The sequence below is a fragment of the Oryctolagus cuniculus genome, chromosome 4, assembly GCF_051225735.1.
Source record: "Oryctolagus cuniculus isolate XC-2025 breed Fujian yellow rabbit chromosome 4, ASM5122573v1, whole genome shotgun sequence".
Lineage (NCBI taxonomy): Eukaryota > Metazoa > Chordata > Mammalia > Lagomorpha > Leporidae > Oryctolagus > Oryctolagus cuniculus.
This window is the reverse complement of record NC_142870.1, coordinates 176,087,185-176,102,980: the sequence shown is the minus strand read 5'-3', so window position 1 is coordinate 176,102,980 and position 15,796 is coordinate 176,087,185. Positions and strand designations below refer to the sequence as shown.

The following is a 15,796-nucleotide window of genomic DNA, read 5'->3' as shown; positions in this document are numbered from 1 at the left end:
CCCTAACCCTAACCCTAACCCTAACCCTAACCCTAACCCTAACCCTAACCCTAACCCTAACCCTAACCCTAACCCTAACCCTAACCCTAACCCTAACCCTAACCCTAACCCTAACCCTAACCCTAACCCTAACCCTAACCCTAACCCTAAACCCTAACCCTAACCCTAACCCTAACCCTAACCCTAACCCTAACCCTAACCCTAACCCTAACCCTAACCCTAACCCTAACCCTAACCCTAACCCTAACCCTAACCCTAGCCCTAGCCCTAGCCCTAGCCCTAGCCCTAGCCCTAGCCCTAGCCCTAGCCCTAGCCCTAGCCCTAACCCAACCATTCCACTCCTTTGAATTTACCCAAAGGAAATTAAATTGGCAAACAAAATCGGTCTGCACCTTAATGTTTATTGCAGCTCTATTCACAATAGCTAAGACCTGGAACCAACCCAAATGGCTATCAACAGTAGACTCAAAGAAATTATGGACATGTACTCTATAGAATACTATACAGCAGTCAAAAACAATGAAACCTGGTCATTTGCAACAAGATGGAAGAATCTGGAAAACATTATGCTGAGTGAATTAAGCCAGTCCCAAAGGGACAAATATCATATGTTTTCCCTGATTGGCGACAACTAACTGAGCACCAAAGGGGAAACCTGTTGAAGTGAAATGGACACTATGAGAAACAGTGACTTCATCAGCTCTTGTCATCACTGTTGATGTACAATGTTATACTTTATCCCTTTTAGTATTTTTTTTGTTCTACTTAATGCTATTGGTTGAACTCTGTAATTAACCCACAATTATTCTTAAGTGTTGAAACTTAACTGAAAAGTGATCCCTGTTAAATATAAGAGTGGGAATAAGGGAGGGACGAGATGTACAATTTGGGACATGCTCAAGCTGACTTGCCCCAAATGGTAGAGTTAGAAACATACCAGGGGATTCCAATTCAATCCCATCAAGGTGGCATGTACCAATGCCATGTCACTAGTCCCAGTGATCAGTTTCTGTTCACAATTGATCATACTGATAGGACTAAGAGTCAAAGGGGTCACATAAACAAGACTAGTGTCTGCAAATACTAGCTGATAGAATGAAAAAGGGAGAGAATGATCCAACATGGGGCGTGGGATACACAGCAGACTCATAGAATGGCAGATGTCCTAAACAGCACTCTGGCCTCAGAATCAGCCCTTAAGGCATTCAGATCTGGTTGAAGAGCCCATGAGAGTATTTCAGGCATGGAAATCCAAGACACTCTGGCAAAAAAAAAAAAAAAAAAAAAAAAAAAAAAAAAATTACCTAAATGAAAGATCTCTGTGAGTGAGATCCCAGTGGAAAGAACAGGTCTTCAAATAAGGAGGTACCTTTCTCTGAAGGGAGGAGAGAGCTTCCACTTTGACTATGATCTTGTCTAAATAAGATCAAAGTCGGCAAGCTCAGAGGGCTTCCATACCCTTGGCAACTCATGACTAGAGCCTAGGGAGATTGCTGATGCCTTAAACAAGAGTGTCAATTTGTTAAGTCAACAACAGGAGTCACTGTGCACTTACTCCTCAGGTAGAATCTCTGTCCTTAATGTGTTGTTCAATGTGAATTAATGCTATGACTAGTGCTCAAACAGTATTTTGCACTTTGTGTTCTGTGTGGGTGAAACTGATGAAATCTTTACTTAATCTATGCTAAATTGATCTTCTGTATATAAAGATAATTGAAAATGAATCTTGATGTGAATGGAATGGGAGAGGAGCGGGAGATGGGAGGGCTCCGGGTGGGAGGGAAGTTATGGGGGGGGATCCATTGTAATCCACAAACTGTACTTTGGAAATTTATATCTACTAAATAAAAGTTTAAAAAAATATGGAAATTGGGGCTGGCGCTGTGGCATAGTGGGTAAAGCCACTGCCTGCAGTGCCATCATCCCATATGTGTGCCGGTTCAAGTCCCAGCTGCTCACTTCCTATTCAGCTCTTGGTATAGGCTGGGAAAGCAGTACAAGACAGTCCAAGTCCTTGGAAACTGGCTAAAGAAGCAAAGATGGATATTAATTGACGCTGACTCTGAATGCAAACAAATATGGATTAGGGAGTTAAACTCTAAAATATACACAGACAAAAATTGCTGCATTCTCTGAGTGCCCTGAAACATGGTAGTTTTCAATTTATTCATGTGTTAACCTATTTTTGTTAGCACGCTGTTTAACTTTTTCTGCATGCAATTTTAAAAATGTTATATTAATTATTCTTGAATCAACTAAAAAAGATTGTCCTTGATTACTTTTATGTGTGTAGAGAGACCAAGTGTCAGTTGGGGACTGCACTGTGGTGTAGCGGGTAAAGCCACCGCCTGCAGTGCCAACATCCCATATGGGCACCGTTTCAAGTCCCAGCTGCTCCACTTTTGATCCAGCTCCCTGCTATGGCCTAGGAAAGCACTGGAGGATGGCCCAAGTCCTTGGGGCCCTGCACCCATGTGTGAAACCCAGAAGAAGCTCCTGGCTCCTGGCTTCGGATTGGCACAGCTACAGCCATTGAGGCCATCTGTGGAGTGAACCAGCAGATGAAAGACCTCCCTCTCTCTCTCTCTGCCTCTCCGTTTCTCTGTGTGTAACTCTGACTTTCAAATAAATAAATAGATCTTTTAAAAAATGAGGGCATTAGACACACTGTTTTATAGATGACTCATTTTTAGTAGACTTCTTACATGAATGAACTTGTGAACCTAATCTACAGTCTGGCTCACATGATAATCTCATTTCCAAATACATGCAAACAATTTTTGCACTTGCAGTTGTCCTTGAGTCATACCCTGAGTTTCACAACTTGGAAAGCTTGAGAAGATCCCCTTCATTGGGCCCAAAAGAGAGAAGGAAGCTAACCTTTTGGAGCAATGTAACTGAATTTGGCTTTGTTCATTTTTTCTCCATAGGATTCTGAAAACTCCTTCCTTGAGGCAGGTGATAAGGAGCATCCCGACACAGAAACTCAGATGATAAGAAAATATCCCACCCACAGTCTATGAACAGTGAGTGGAACAGAAAGGATTTGAACTCAGATCAGACACAGGCTGCTATGTGCTATGCTGCCTCCCCAGCTGAGAATACACTCAGAACTTTAAAGGTAAGGAATAAAAAGCTGTGAAGAGGGCAGATTTGTGGTTCGGATCTCTTAGATGCTATTCTTGCTCCACTACCATCCCTGTAACATTTTCCCCACCCACTACCCTCCAGAGATGCCCTCTCTGAGACACATCCTGTTCTAAGTGTTTCTTGAGTTCTTTTCAAATTAAGCTACACAGTTTGTCTATTCACACTCTTCCACTCTAACAAGTTTTCCTTTGAGTGCAAAGGTGTAGCCATCTAATGTCAGACAGATGTGAGGCCTTTGTATGTGTCTAAGTATATTGAATATGTGCATAGGAAGATCCTATGATATTTTTAAAGTGTTAAACCCACACCTCTGTCTGTTCACCCCCAGGTAGGGGTCACTGCGAAACTGTCTGGAGAGTGTGGCTTGCCCCACTGGCAGTTAAAATGGCAGTTGGAACCCTAGTGTCCTGCCTCCTACCTGCCAGCATCCGAGCTACTGCCCAGGCTGCACGTGGGACGTGAGCTTGCTGCTCCCTTTCCCCTGTGAATCAGCAGGGGACTCTACAGTGGTAAGTGCTTGGAAACATCAGAAAGGAAATTTTCTGCCACCCAGAGAAGGCCTAACCAACACCTTGCATGTAAAAACAAACCCACAGGCACACGCTGCATTCCCAGTTTTTTCCTTGAGGCTAAGAAAATTAAACTTCTGCCAAAATGTCCCAATACTTTTAGATTAAAAGAGTAAGGGTTTCTTGTAATGCCCAAGCAGTTAGAAAGGTTAACTCTAGATTTTAAGTGGTTCCAGGATGTTCTTTGGTGAACCTGTACCAAATCCTAAGCAACAAATTTACTCACTTTAAAGTGCTGGGAATGAATGAATCACATACTTATCAGGTATGTTATATTTAGCACAAGATCACCTCCTCAGCTGTTTATTTCATCACTACACATACCCTTCACATCTCGGCACATTGTTTGATGGTGGTGATGTTGCTTAGAATGCTGTCTTTCACTGTGGCAAAAAAATGACCTAAATGAAAGATCTTTGTGAGTGAGATCCCAGCAGAAAGAACAGGCCATCAAAGAAGGAGGTACCTTTTTCCGAAGGGAGGAGAGAGCTTCCAATTTGATTATGGCCTTGTCTAAATAAGGTTGGAGTTTGTGAACTCAAGAGGCTTCCATAGTCTTGGCAGCTCATGACAAGAGCCTCAGGTGATTACTGATGTCACAAATAAGAGTGTCAATTGTTAAATCAACAACAGGAGTCATTGTGCATTTACTCCCCATGTGGGACCTCTGTCCTTAATGGTCTTGTACTATGAGAATTAATGGTAATACCAATTTTAAAAAAGTGCTTTATACTTTGTGTTTCTGTGTGGGTGCAAACTGTTCAAATCATTACTTAGTATATGCTAAGTTAATCTTCTGTATATAAAGCTAATTAAAAAATGAATCTTAAAGAATAAGGGGATGGGAGAGGGAGTAGGAGATGGGATGATTTGTGGGTGGGAGGGTGGTTATGGAGGGAAGAACCGCTGTAGTCCAAAAGTGGTACTTTTGGAATTCATATTTATAAAATAAAAGTTTAAGAGTTTTCTATTAGTGGTTGGTGCTGTGGTACAGCTGGTTAAAACCCTGGCCTGAAGCTCCAGCATCCCATATGGGCGCTGGTTCTAGTCCCGGCTGCTCCTCTTCCAATCCAGCTCTCTGCTGTGGCCTGAGAATGCAGGAGAAGATGGCCCAAGTCCCTGGGCCCCTGCACCCACGTGGGAGACCTGAAAGAAGCTCCTGGCTCCTGGCCTCTGATCAGTGCAGCTCCAGCCATTGCAGCCAAATGGAGAGTGAATCATCGGATGGAAGACCTCTCTGTTTCTACCTCTCGCTGTAACTCTGTCTTTCAAATAAATAAACTTTTTAAAAATGTTTTCTATTAAAAATATTAGATTCAATGAGTAAATCAAATTTTCCAAAACAATTCATTCCTGGGCTTCATTACAGGCATTCTAAGGGTAGCATAAAGTTCTATGTTTTGGTGTATCAGAACAACTGTAACCAGTGCACAAAAACTATGAAATACAAATCCTAGTTCTGGCTACGGCATGAAAGAGTAAATTTACACTTTTTGTTCCTCAGGGCATATAGCCTGAGAATCTGACAGATAAATCCTACTCTATTGCAAACAAGTACATTTAATTTTATAATTTATTGCTTAAAATGTATTTGGAATAAAAGTTTCATCCTAAAGCTTATTCACAATGCTATGTAAATATTTGAAAGAAGAAATTTCTGGTAAGGTATAAAGTGTTTAATTTTATCAGAAAAAATGGTAAGCTAAAATATCCTCAGTCTATACAAAGATAGGTGACATGCACTTCAGGTAATCTCCTTGAAGCATATTTATATTTAGACAAGATTATTTCCCATGAATAAAAATAAAAGCCATGTGAAATAAAGGGCTAGGTGGCTCTGCTCTAACTGGATGTCATGCACTGAAATGTCTCAAGTCTATAAGAGTCAAAAGTGTGACAGAAAGCAAAGCTTATTGACAAAAGGGAAATATTGGGCTGGGTCTGAATAAATGGTGTTACATGAGTAGAAGTAAAAGAACAAAAAGGACAACATGAAGAAAGGTGGAGAGATGGAAAAGTAGGCCCAATTAACTCAGAGTTTGATTAAATCCAATAACACGAGAGGAAAAAATTTTTGTCCATGCAGTATGGTGGAAATGAATGTTCATGGTAACATTAAGTGGAGACCATCTAAATGCTCATCATACAACAGAACTGTATTCTACTACATTGAACATTGTTTTACAAGAAAAGATTAAATAGATGTTGTAACATGGATGGTAGCATACTACTGAAAGTAGTATACCAAGTGAAAGAAGCCATTCATAAAGGGCTACATACTATAGGTCTCTTTTAAAATGACATTTCCTGGGCAGGGAAATCTTTGGAGAGAAAACATGGTGGTTGTGTAGAACTAAGGAACAAAGAAGGACTAAAGGGGTGATGGATAAGTGATACATGGCTTATTTTCAGGGTGATTGCAAATATTCCAAAATTGACAGGTAATGGTTACCCAACTCTGGGAATGTACTTTGGAATAGTGACTTTTGTTATATTAATTGGGTCATCTACATATGCAAAATATATAAGAATTCTTTGAAAAGTTTCTCAAAATGGGTTAAGAGGTAAGGGCACTTCTTGCAAAAAATTTTTGAATTGCTGCACAATTTCTCAGAGTGCACATTTCCTGTGAACTAAATGAAACTGCATCTCAGTTATTCATTTTTTAATTTTTTTTAATTTATTTATTCGATAGGTAGAGTTACAGACAGTGAGAGAGAGAGAGAAAGAGAAAGGTCTTCCTTCCGTTGGTTCACTTCTCAAATGGCGTCCATGGCCAGCGCTGGCGCTGATCCGAAGCCAGGAGCCAGGTGCTTCCTCCCGGTCTCCCAAGCGGGTGCAGGGGCCCAAGCACTTGGCCATCCTCCACTGCCCTCCCAGACCACAGCAGAGAGCAGGACTGGAAGAGGAGCAACCGGGACTAGAATCCAGTGCCCATATGGGATACCAGTGCCGCAGGCTGGTGGAGGATTACCCAAGTGAGCCATAGCGCCGGCCCCTCAGTCATTCATTTTTAAAAATCTAGGGGCAGGACCTATTTTGGATGTATAGACTATACATGACCTGAACATTTCTCTACATCTATGTGTGTGTACATGTTTGTTTGTGTATAAACACACATATGTGAAGTTCAAAAGAAAGAAATGAGAATTCTCCAGTTAGATTGTATATTTTATACAATATTAGCATTTTGTGGAATAGTATAATGGACTTTCTGAACAATTTATCCTGAAATACATTAAATTAATATACATAGGTTCTATGTCTTGTCACTTTAAGTAAAAATAAGAAGTAACAGAATTTTTAGAGAATTATAGTGAATTTTATCCTTCAATTTAATCTTCCCTGTTTCACCATGGCAGTGAAGTACTACTAACTATATTATATAACAGGAAAAATGCCTCTCAACTTCTGGAAGAATGGTAGTTAATAGTGATCCGAAGCCAGGAGCCAGGTGCTTCTCCTGGTCTCCCATGGGGTGCAGGGCCCAAGCACCTGGGCCATCCTCCACTGCACTCCCAGGCCACAGCAGAGAGCTGGCCTGGAAGAGGGGCAACCGGGACAGAATCCGGTGCCCCAACCGGGACTAGAACCCGGTGTGCCGGCACCGCAGGCAGTGGATTAGTCTATTGAGCCGTGGCGCCGGTCATATCTTTTAGTTTTAATTAGTGTTTCCCAGACTCAGCTTGCTTTGTTGACACAGTTGTAAGAACTTAATGATATTCCCTTCCTCACTCCCCCTTTCTCCCTTCTGCCATGTTTCCTTCTCCCTTTTCTTTGTCTTTGGTTTTAGTTTTTGAAGAGAGCCAGTTTTCAAATTACATTACAGTAAAAAGGGTTAATATTTTACCACTTAAGTTTAACAAATAAAAAAACAAAATGCCAACAGTTTAGTGAGAATATAGACAATGGCTGTAAACAGCAATTGAATAAAAAAAGATCATTTCACTCTTATGCAGTAAATTTTAAAGTAATTACATATGATTAAAAATTTAGTAGTATAAGATTGTTAATCATTGGTTTCACAAAGGCATAAAATAAAGTTTAAGAAAACTGTATTTGCAGCAATACGAATGCACAAAAACATTTATTTTCCCCCTAAATCCATTTAAGGTCCAGCTTATTTCACTCAACAGGATGTGCTACAGTTAATGTCCATTTTGCTGCAAATAGAAGAATTCCATTGTTTTTGTGGCTGGGTAAAATTCCATTGTGTATGTATACCACATTTTCTTTACCCATTCATCTAATGATGGACACCTTGATAGGTTCCAAATTTTGGCCTTTTTGAGCAGTGCTGCTAAAAACATGATGCAGGTATCTCTTGGATATCTTGTGTTCAAGTATTTTGGTATACACACAGTGCTGGGAATGCTGGATCATGTGATGTGGCACATCACATGATTTCTGGTTTTAAAACACATCTCCATACTGTTTTCCACAATGGCTGCACTAATTGAGATTCCTTTCAACAGTGTCTAAGTGTTTCTCTTTAATTCACCATGTCCTTGTCAGTATTTGTTACTCTGTGTTTTGGATTTTATCCATTCTAACATGGGTGAGGAGATATCTCATTGTGGTTTTGACTTGCATTTCCCTGCAGCCCAGAGATGAGCATTTTTTCATATATTTGTTGGCCATTTGCATTTTCAATCTGCTTTTCAAGAACTGTCCGAGTCCTTTTCCATTCCTGTATTGGATTGATGTTTTTGACTTTTCTAAGTTGCTGATATATTCGAGATTTTAATGCTTTGCCAGATAGATGGTTTACAATTATTTTTTTCCATTCTGTTGGATGTCTCTCCACTCTATCATTTTCTTTGCTTCTGAGTTCTATACAGTCCCATTTACTTAGTTTTGCTTTTGTTGCCTGAGTTTTGGGGATCCTGTCCAAGAAGGTGTTCCCTACATTGATGTCTTTGAGTGTTTCCCTTAGTTTTCTTTCAGGAACTTCAAAATATCAGGTCTAAAATTAGGTTTTTGATGTATGCTCAATTGATTTTTGTATGTGAGAGATAATGGATCTAATTTCATTTTTCTATGCACATGCATCCAGTTTTGCCAGCATCATTTTTGAAGATATTGTCGCTAACTCCACTGTATGGGGAGCACGTTTGTCATAAGTCAGCTGGTTATATGCATGTGAATTGATCTGGGACTCTCTTCTATTCCACTGAGCTGTTCATTGGTTTTTATGCCAATGCCAAGCTATTTTTAATTCTGTAGCTTTGCAGTCTGCTTTGAAATCAGGGATTGTGATGCCTTCAGCTCGGGTTATCTTGTTCAAGATAACTTCAGCTCTTTGTGGTCTTTTGTGATTCCATGTGAATTTTAGGATTGTCTTTCCAACTCTGTATAGAATGCCATTGGTATTTTGATAGGGATTCCATTGAGTCTGTAAATTACTCAGGCAGTATATACATTTTAACAGTACTGACTTTTCCAATGCATGAGTAAGGAATAGCTTTACTTTTTTAATAACCAAATCATTTTTATTTTTATTAGTGTCTTTCATGTCTTTTTGATTGGGTGATGCTACATACTGGCAAACCATTTATATTGTTTAAAATACCAAATTACTCCATACTCATGGACCAAAATGAATGGATCTACCTGTTGAGTGAAAACTCATAATCTTATTTCATGAAACCTGAGACATGCCCCAAGTATTAGATCAATTGTAATTGCTTTACTAAATCTTAAAACCCTGGGGGAACCTTTAATTTCTGAGACATTAAACATGAAGCATTGTATTTTACAATTTTTCCTTCAGCTGTAGTCAGTTATTGTTTTTTTCCTAACTGTAGATGTTAATCTTTTTCAGTATGGATTCTTTTCTATTAATTATCCCTTTTCTTCAAGAGTCAGTGGTTATCCTTGGACTTCCTCATTTTTTCTTGGTTCGTCCTTTGTTTTGTGAGTTCTTATTTGCATCTCTATACATAATGCAGTACGGTTGTCCACTGTGGGGTTAGAACTCTCTAATGAAATGATGATAACTGGGCTTGTAAACATCAGATAGAGCCACTATTGCAGAGTGACTCCAATACTGACTGAAAATATTACTTCTAATCTGTTTTTTGACAGGCAGAGTTAAACAGTGAGAGAGAGAGACAGAGAGAAAGGTCTTCCTTTTTCCGTTGGTTCACCCCCCAAATGGCCGCTATGGCCGGAGCTCTGCGCTGATCCGAAGCCAGGAGCCAGGTGTTTCCTTCTGGTCTCCCATGCGGGTGCAGGACCCAAGCACTTGGGCCATCCTCCACTGCCTTCCCGGGCCACAGCCGAGAGCTGGACTGGAAGAGAAGCAACCAGGACAGAATCTGGCGCCCCAACAGGGACTAGAACCCAGGGTGCTGGCGCCACAGGCGGAGAAATAGCCAAGTGAGCCATGGCACCGGCCTACTTATTATCTTTAATTGGTTCAGTGGTACTTCCTAAAATTTGTGATCGCTGTCATCACTCATCTCAGAGAATGAAGCACCTGCCTTGAGCCAAAGGCCTCAGAGATTAATTACAATTACCAGATATGGACAGAAGAGTGTAGAAAAGGGTCCTGGTGCAAGTTCATGATGTCAGGGTTTTGGGATCCTATACTTTGTGGAGGCAAAAATGGTTTAGTAGAATAAGGAAACAGACAGGTCCAAGCTAGCATGAGGAGAGGTTGCTACAGTGACAATGACCCAGAGTGTAGAATAAGGATACAGACAGGTCTTACTAGCACGAAAAGAAGAAGTTACAGTGACAGTGACCCAGAGTGTAGAATAAGGATACAGACAGGCCCCAGGCAGCATGAGGAGAGGTTGTTACAGTGACAGTGACCCAGAGTGTAGCAGAAGGATACAGACAGGTCCTAGCTAGCATGAGGAGAGGTCGTTACAGTGACAGTGACCCAGAGTGTAGAGTAAGGATACAACAGCTCCTAGCTAGCACGAGGAGAGGTCGTTACAGTGACACTGACTCAGACTGTAGAATAAGGATACAGACAGCTCCCAGCTAGCAGGAGGAGAGGTAGTTACACTGACAGTGACCCAGAGTGTAGCATAAGGATACAGAGAGGTCCCAGCTAGCATGAGCAGAGGTAGTTACAGTGACAGTGACCCAGAGTGTAGCATAAGGATGCAGACAGATCCCAGCTAGCACGATGAGAGGCAGTTACACTGACAGTGACCCAGATTGTAGAAAATGGATACAGACAGGTCCCATCTAGCATGAGAAGAGGTAGTTACAGTGCTAGTGACCCAGAGTGTAGAATAACGATACAGACAGGTCCCAGCTAGCATGAGGAAGGTAGTTACAGTGGCAGTGACCCAGAGTGTAGAATAAGGATACAGACAGGTCCCAGCTAGCATGAGGAGAGGTAGTTACAGTGACAGTAACCCAGAGTATAGAATAAGGATACAGACAGGTCCCAGCTAATATGAGTAGAGGCAGTTACAGTGACAGTGACCCATATTGTAGAATAAGGATACAGACAAGTCCAAGGTAACATGAGGAGAGGTAGTTACAGTGACAGTGACCCAGAGTGTAGAATAAGGATGCAGACTGGTACTAGGTAGCATGAGGAGAGGTAGTTACAGTGACAGTGACCCAGAGTGTAAAATAAGGATGCAGACAGGTCCCAGCTAGCATGAGGAGAGGTCGTTACATGACAGTGACCCAGAGTGTAGAATAAGGATACAGACAGGTCCCAGCTAGCATGAGGAAAGGTAGTTACAGTGACAGTGACCCAGAGTGTACAATAAGGATACAGACAGGTCCCAGCTACCATGAGGAGAGGTAGTTACAGTGACAGTGACCCAGAGTGTAGAATAAGGATACAGACAGGTCCCAGCTAGCATGAGGAGAGGTTGTTACAGTGACAGTAACAAAGAGTGTAGAATAAGGATACAGACAGGTCATAGCTAGCACGAGGTGTGGCAGTTACAGATACAGGGACCCAGAGTGCATAAAAAGGATACAGACAGGTCCCAACCAATATGAGGAGAGGCAGTTACAATGACAGTGACCCAGAGTGTACAATAAAGGTACAGATAGGCCCCAGGCAGCATGAGGAGAGGTTGTTACAGTGACAGTGACCCAGAGTGTAGAATAAGGATACAGACAGGTCCCAGCTAGCATGAGGAGAGGTAGTTACAGTGACAGTGATCCAGAGTGTAGAATAAGGATACAGACAGGTCCCAGCTAGCATGAGGAGAGGTTGTTACAGTGACAGTGACCCAGAGTGTAGAATAAGGATGCAGACAGCTCCCAGCTGGAACGAGGAGAGGTAGTTACAGTGACAGTGACCCAGAGTGTAGAATAAGGATACAACAGGTCCCAGCTAGCACGACGAGAGGTCGTTACAGTGGCAGTGACCCAGAGTGTAGAATAAGGATACAGACAGGTCCCAGCTAGCCAGAGGACAGTTCGTTACAGTGACATGACCCCATATGTAGAATAAGGATACATAAATGTCCCAGCTAGCACGAGAAGAGGTCGTTACAGTGACAGTGACCCCATGTGTAGAATAAGGATACAGACAGGTCCCAGCTAGCATGAGGAAAGGTAGTTACAGTGACAGTGACCCAGAGTGTAGAATAAGGATACAGACAGGTCCCAGCTAGCATGAGGAGAGGTAGTTACAGTGACAGTGATCCAGAGTGTAGAATAAGGATACAGACAGCTCCCAGCTAGCATGAGGAGAGTCGTTACATTGACAGTGACCCACAGTGTATAACTAAGATACAGACAGGCCTCAGGCAGCATGAGGAGAGGTTGTTACAGTGACTGTGACGCAGAGTGTAGAATAAGGATACAGACAGGTCCCAGCTAGCATTAGGAGTGGTAGTTACATTGACAGTGACCCAGAGTGTAGAATAAGGATACAACAGGTCCCAGCTAGCACGACGAGAGGTCGTTACAGTGGCAGTGACCCAGAGTGTAGAATAAGGATACAGACAGGTCCCAGCTAGCCAGAGGACAGTTCGTTACAGTGACATGACCCCATATGTAGAATAAGGATACATAAATGTCCCAGCTAGCACGAGAAGAGGTCGTTACAGTGACAGTGACCCCATGTGTAGAATAAGGATACAGACAGGTCCCAGCTAGCATGAGGAAAGGTAGTTACAGTGACAGTGACCCAGAGTGTAGAATAAGGATACAGACAGGTCCTAGCTAGATGAGGAGAGGTCGTTACATTGACAGTGGCCCAGAGTGTACAATAAAGGTACAGATAGGCCCCAGGCAGCATGAGGAGAGGTTGTTACAGTGACAGTGACCCAGAGTGTAGAATAAGGATACAGACAGGTCCCAGCTAGCATGAGGAGAGGTAGTTACAGTGACAGTGATCCAGAGTGTAGAATAAGGATACAGACAGGTCCCAGCTAGCATGAGGAGAGGTTGTTACAGTGACAGTGACCCAGAGTGTAGAATAAGGATGCAGACAGCTCCCAGCTAGCATGAGGAGAGGTAGTTACAGTGACAGTGATCCAGAGTGTAGAATAAGGATACAGACAGGTCCCAGCTAGCATGAGGAGAGGTGGTTACAGTGACAGTGATCCAGAGTGTAGAATAAGGATACAGACAGCTCCCAGCTAGCATGAGGAGAGTCGTTACATTGACAGTGACCCACAGTGTATAACTAAGATACAGACAGGCCTCAGGCAGCATGAGGAGAGGTTGTTACAGTGACCGTGACGCAGAGTGTAGAATAAGGATACAGACAGGTCCTAGCTAGCATGAGGAGAGGCAGTTACAGTGACAGTGACCCAGAGTGTAGATAAGGATACAGAGAAGTCCCAGCTAGCCTGAGAGAGGTAGTTACAGTGACAGTGACCCAGAGTGTAGAATAAGGATACAGACAGGTCCCAGCTAGCACGTGGAGAGGTCGTTACAGTGGTAGTGACCCAGAGTGTAAAATAAAGATACAGACAGGCCCCAGCTAGCATGAAGAGAGGCAGTTACAGTGACAGGGATCCAGAGTGTAGAATAAGGATGCAGACAGGTCCTAGCAAGCTTGAGGAGAGGCAGTTACAGTGACAGTGACCCGGAGTGTAGAATAAGGATGCAGATAGGTCATAGCTATCAAGAGGAGATGCATTACAGTGACAGTGACCCAGAATGTAGAATAAGGATGCAAAGAGGTCCCAGCTAGCATGAGGAAGGTCGTTACAGTGACAGTGACCCAGAGTGTAGAATAAGGATGCAGACATGTCCCAGCTAGCACCAGGAGATGTCGTTACGGTGACAGTGACCCAGAGTGTATAATAATGATACAGACAGGCCCCAGCTAGCATAAGGAGAGGCAGCTACAGTGACCGTGACGCAGAGTGTAGAATAAGGATACAGACAGGTCCTAGCTAGTATGAGGAGAGGCAGTTACAGTGACAGTGACCCAGAGTGTACAATAAGGATGCAGACAGGTCCCAGCTAGCATGAGTAGAGCAGCTACAGTGACAGGGATCCAGTGTGAAGCATAAGGATGCAGACAGGTCATAGCTAGCAAGAGGAGAGGCAGTTGCAATGACAGGGATTCAGAGTGTAGAATAAGGATAGAGACAGGTCCTAGCTAGCACGAGGAGAGGCAGTTACAGTGACAGTGACCCAGAGTGTAGAATAAGGATACAGACAGGTCCTAGCTAGCATGAGGAAGGTAGTTACAGTGACAGTGACCCAGAGTGTAGAATAAGGATACAGACAGTCCCAGCTAGCATGAGGAGAGGTAGTTACAGTGACAGTGACCCAGAGTGTTGAATAAGGATATAGACAGGTCCTAGCTAGCACGAGCAGAGGCAGTTACAGTGACAGTGACCCAGAGTGTAGAATAAGGATACAGACAGGTCCTAGCTAGCACAAGGTGAAGCAGTTACAGTGACAGTGACCCAGAGTGTAGAATGAGGATACAGACAGATCCCAGCTAGCATGAGGAGAGGTAGTTACAGTGACAGTGACCCAGAGTGTAGAAAAGGGTGATTGGCTTGTGGAAAGGATTGTCGAAAGGGTCCACAGTCGATAGCTGGGAATCTGTCATGGTGGTGGGCACTAGTAGCTTTCAGGAAGTGAATCATCAGAGTCCTTTCCCAATCCTTAATCCTAATCTCAACCTAAAACCCAAGGTATGGCTCCCTGAAGTAGCAGTGTCTATGGAGAGCCCTGAGAACCCATGCAAATTTGCTGTGTGAGAGTGGCACCAGGCTGCCCACAGAAGTGGGAAGGTCCACCTCTGTCAGAGAGAAGACAGTGAGTGGGTTTGAATCTGTCAAACCCAAATGCAGACAGTGATGGAGCTCAGGTATATCCCAGGAACATGATGTAGCGCCCTTGAACAAAATGTGGCTTCAAATAGAGGAATATGTTTCTCTCCATGGCTGACAGCATTAGTTACAAATGGATTCGTCATGCGTCTTAGGCACCTAACCAACCTGAGAGCAAATTCTCAGATATGTGAATCTCACTTCCTTAATTCCACTGAGTCTCAGTTTCTCCCCCCCAATCATCTGGGGTAATGATTTTCATGTTGCAAGGTGATCCTGAGGATATGACTGTCAAAAAAATGTAACTGGAAAGGAATTTGAGACCTTGCAATTGCTCAATGGATTTGATTGGATGAGTTTTTCTCTTTACCTTCTCACGGAAGAACATACATGTTACAATTTCCCATCTTTAATGGCATAGTCTTGTCTGCTACAAAAAGAACTGATGTTACTGAAGTAATTACTGTGCCACATGTCACACTGGTTCTTTATTTAGACATATTTATCTGAAAGGTAGAGTGAGAGAGACAGAGAATAGGTTCTCTCAACTGTGTACTCAGTGTCCAAGTGTCTAAATAGATGTGGGCTAAGAGGGAGCCAGACACCAGGAACTCCATCCTGTTCTCCCACATGATTGAGAAAGGCACAACTATTTGGGCCATTTTCCACTGCCTTCTCATGTATATTAGCAAGAAACTGGATTGGAAGTGAAGTAGCCTGGACTAGAACTGGCACACTGAAATGGAATGCTGATGTCAGAGGTGGCAACTTAAACCATGAACCCCCCATACTATATTTTCTGTAATGTTACTTTATTTAGTAACCATGAAAATTCCTTGAGGT

General features: G+C 42.7%; 1 protein-coding gene across 1 annotated transcript in view; it reads right to left on the bottom strand.

Annotated features, from left to right (window-relative positions):
* The window catches only part of LOC149127232 (uncharacterized), an 84,219-nt gene extending 69,489 nt beyond the window's left edge, over positions 1-14,730 (bottom strand). Inside the window, exon 1 of the mRNA XM_089331405.1 lies at positions 14,640-14,730. Within this exon, the coding sequence (XP_089187531.1) occupies positions 14,640-14,730 (91 nt within the window). The remainder of the gene's footprint in view (positions 1-14,639) is intronic.
* Between the last annotated feature and the right edge of the window lie 1,066 nt (positions 14,731-15,796).